Consider the following 2,386-nt stretch of genomic DNA (forward strand, 5'->3'; position numbering starts at 1 on the left):
CTGAATAGGCGATGAAAAGGTGACAAAGAGGTACAAAAAGGTGACGAAAAGGAGACAAAGAGATGAAAAGACAAAAAATAGGCTGTGAAAGGAGGAAAAAGGAGACAAAAAGGAGACGAAAAGGAGACGAAAAGGCATCGAAAGGCGATGAAAACCGTCAAAAAGGAGACGAAAAGGAGCACGAAAAGGAGACGAAAGGCAAAAAAAAAGGACCTGATCTGAGGAGGCTCTGAGACCAGTTAACCCATAGTCCTATGTCTGATTTACCATGACAAGGCCAAGACAAAACCGACAAAAAGGCGACAAACAGGCAATGGAATACGACGAAAAGGAGACAAAAAGGAGACAAAAGGGAGCAAAAGGAGACCAAAAAGGCATCGAAAAGAGATGAAAACCGGCAAAAAAGGAGACAAAAAGGAGACAAAAAGACAAAAAAAAAGGTGTGAAAAGGAGACGAAAGGGAGACGAAAAGGAGACAAAAAGGAGACGAAAAGGAGACAAAAAGGAGACAAAAAAGGAGATGAAAAGGTGACAATGTTTCTACCAATGTTATATAACCCTGGTCGTGCAACAGAGAACTCAGATTGGACAGATAGTCTAGCTAGCGGTCTGGATTTACCCTGCAGAGACCTGAGGACCAGGTAACCATAGTCCTCAGATTGGACAGATAGTCTAGCTAGCTAGCTGTCTGGATATACCCTGCAGAGACCTGAGGACCAGGTACCCATAGTCCTCAGATTGGACAGATAGTCTAGCTAGCTGTCTGGATTTACCCTGCAGAGACCTGAGGACCAGGGAACCATAGTCCTCAGAAATCAGCCGCAGGTTAGAGCGCCCCATGTGTGCATGTACCTTTCACATCTGTGTACTTTTGCTTACTTGCTGAACTCATAAAGCAGTTTCTCAAAGATGAGAATGGGTCCAGTTGAGCTGAGGATGATGAGCGGCTGCCCGCTGAAAGCACAAAACACCGTCCCCGCTAGGGCCGTGCCGAGGAAACTCTCCATCACCCCCTGAGAAACAAGAAGGAGCAGACAGAGACAGACAGAAAGACGTCAGTTAACCTGGGAGGGGAAGTCCAATTTTGTCAATTATAATGCTGCCTGATTGGGAAGTTCGGTTGCCGTTAGAGCTGCAAAGATTAATCAATTAGTTTTCAACTATTTAAATTAATCGCCAACTATTTTGATAATCGGTTCGAGTCATTTTTTAATGAAGAAACCTTTGCAGCTTTGTAAAATGTGAATATTTGGTAGTTTCTTCTCTACGCTCTATCTCTAATATCTTTATAAGTAAAAGAACGTCAGATATCACAATATTTTGGACCGAATACATTGATGTGGATATTGCGGGGATATCGTAGGGTTTAATCTGACGGTGCTTCCAAAAACTATTGACACAATGAGATTTTAGATAAAAAAACATCAATAATGTGGATAGAACGACTATGAGTGTAAAGGCAAATAATAAAACAGTACATCACAATATTAAGATATCCAAAATTTAAGACAATATCTAAGCTTGATGTCGATACAATATCGATATATTGTCATGGAACTGCGGGCTTACGATAGAGCTGCAAAAGTTAATTGAGTTAATTAGTCGTCAACTATTTTGATCCATTAATCAGTTTGTCATTTGTTATGAAAAGTAAATATCCTCTGATTCCCGCTTCCTACAACGTGAATATCTTCTAGTTTCTTCTCTCCTCTCTGACAGTAAACTTAATATCTTTGAGTTGTGGACAAAACGAGACATTTGAGGACGTCGTCTCGGGTTTTTGGGGAAACACTGATCAACACATTTTCCCCGTTTTTGGACATTTTATATTTTTTATATTTTATAGATCAAACAACTAATTCATTAAAGCAACACTGGGTCACTAGGTTAGTCCGGGTCACCAGGTGAGTCCGGGTCACAAGGTTAGTCTGGGTCACTAGGTTAGTCTGGGTCACTAGGTTAGTCTGGGTCACTAGGTTAGTCTGGGTCACTAGGTTAGTCTGGGTCACTAGGTTAGTCTGGGTCACTAGGTTAGTCTGGGTCACTAGGTTAGTCTGGGTCACTAGGTTAGTCTGGGTCACTAGATTAGTCTGGGTCACTAGGTTAGTCTGGGTCACTAGGTTAGTCTGGGTCACTAGATTAGTCTGGGTCACTAGGTTAGTCTGGGTCACTAGGTTAGTCTGGGTCACTAGGTTAGTCTGGGTCACTAGGTTAGTCCGGGTCACAAGGTTAGTCTGTCGGCTGCTCGCTCTGCCTGCGGCTAACGAGCGAGCTAACTGCTAACAGACTCCGCTGCCACTAATTAAAAACACAACTTCACTGTCATTATATATGTAATTTATAAAGGTTTATTTAAAAAGGTGCTTTTTGACAAGCGTCCTTGCCG

General features: G+C 42.2%; 1 protein-coding gene across 5 annotated transcripts in view; it reads right to left on the reverse strand.

The window, feature by feature from the left end:
- slc4a5b (solute carrier family 4 member 5b) overlaps window positions 1-2,386 on the reverse strand; it is a 73,107-nt gene that overhangs the window by 20,200 nt on the left and 50,521 nt on the right. For all 5 annotated transcript variants that reach the window (XM_032511180.1, XM_032511179.1, XM_032511177.1 and 2 more), the window contains one exon: window positions 880-1,013. In XM_032511180.1, coding sequence (XP_032367071.1) covers window positions 880-1,013 — 134 coding nt within the window. The remainder of the gene's footprint in view (window positions 1-879; window positions 1,014-2,386) is intronic.

This window comes from Etheostoma spectabile, unplaced genomic scaffold (assembly GCF_008692095.1).
Source record: "Etheostoma spectabile isolate EspeVRDwgs_2016 unplaced genomic scaffold, UIUC_Espe_1.0 scaffold325, whole genome shotgun sequence".
Classification (NCBI taxonomy): Eukaryota; Metazoa; Chordata; class Actinopteri; order Perciformes; family Percidae; genus Etheostoma; species Etheostoma spectabile.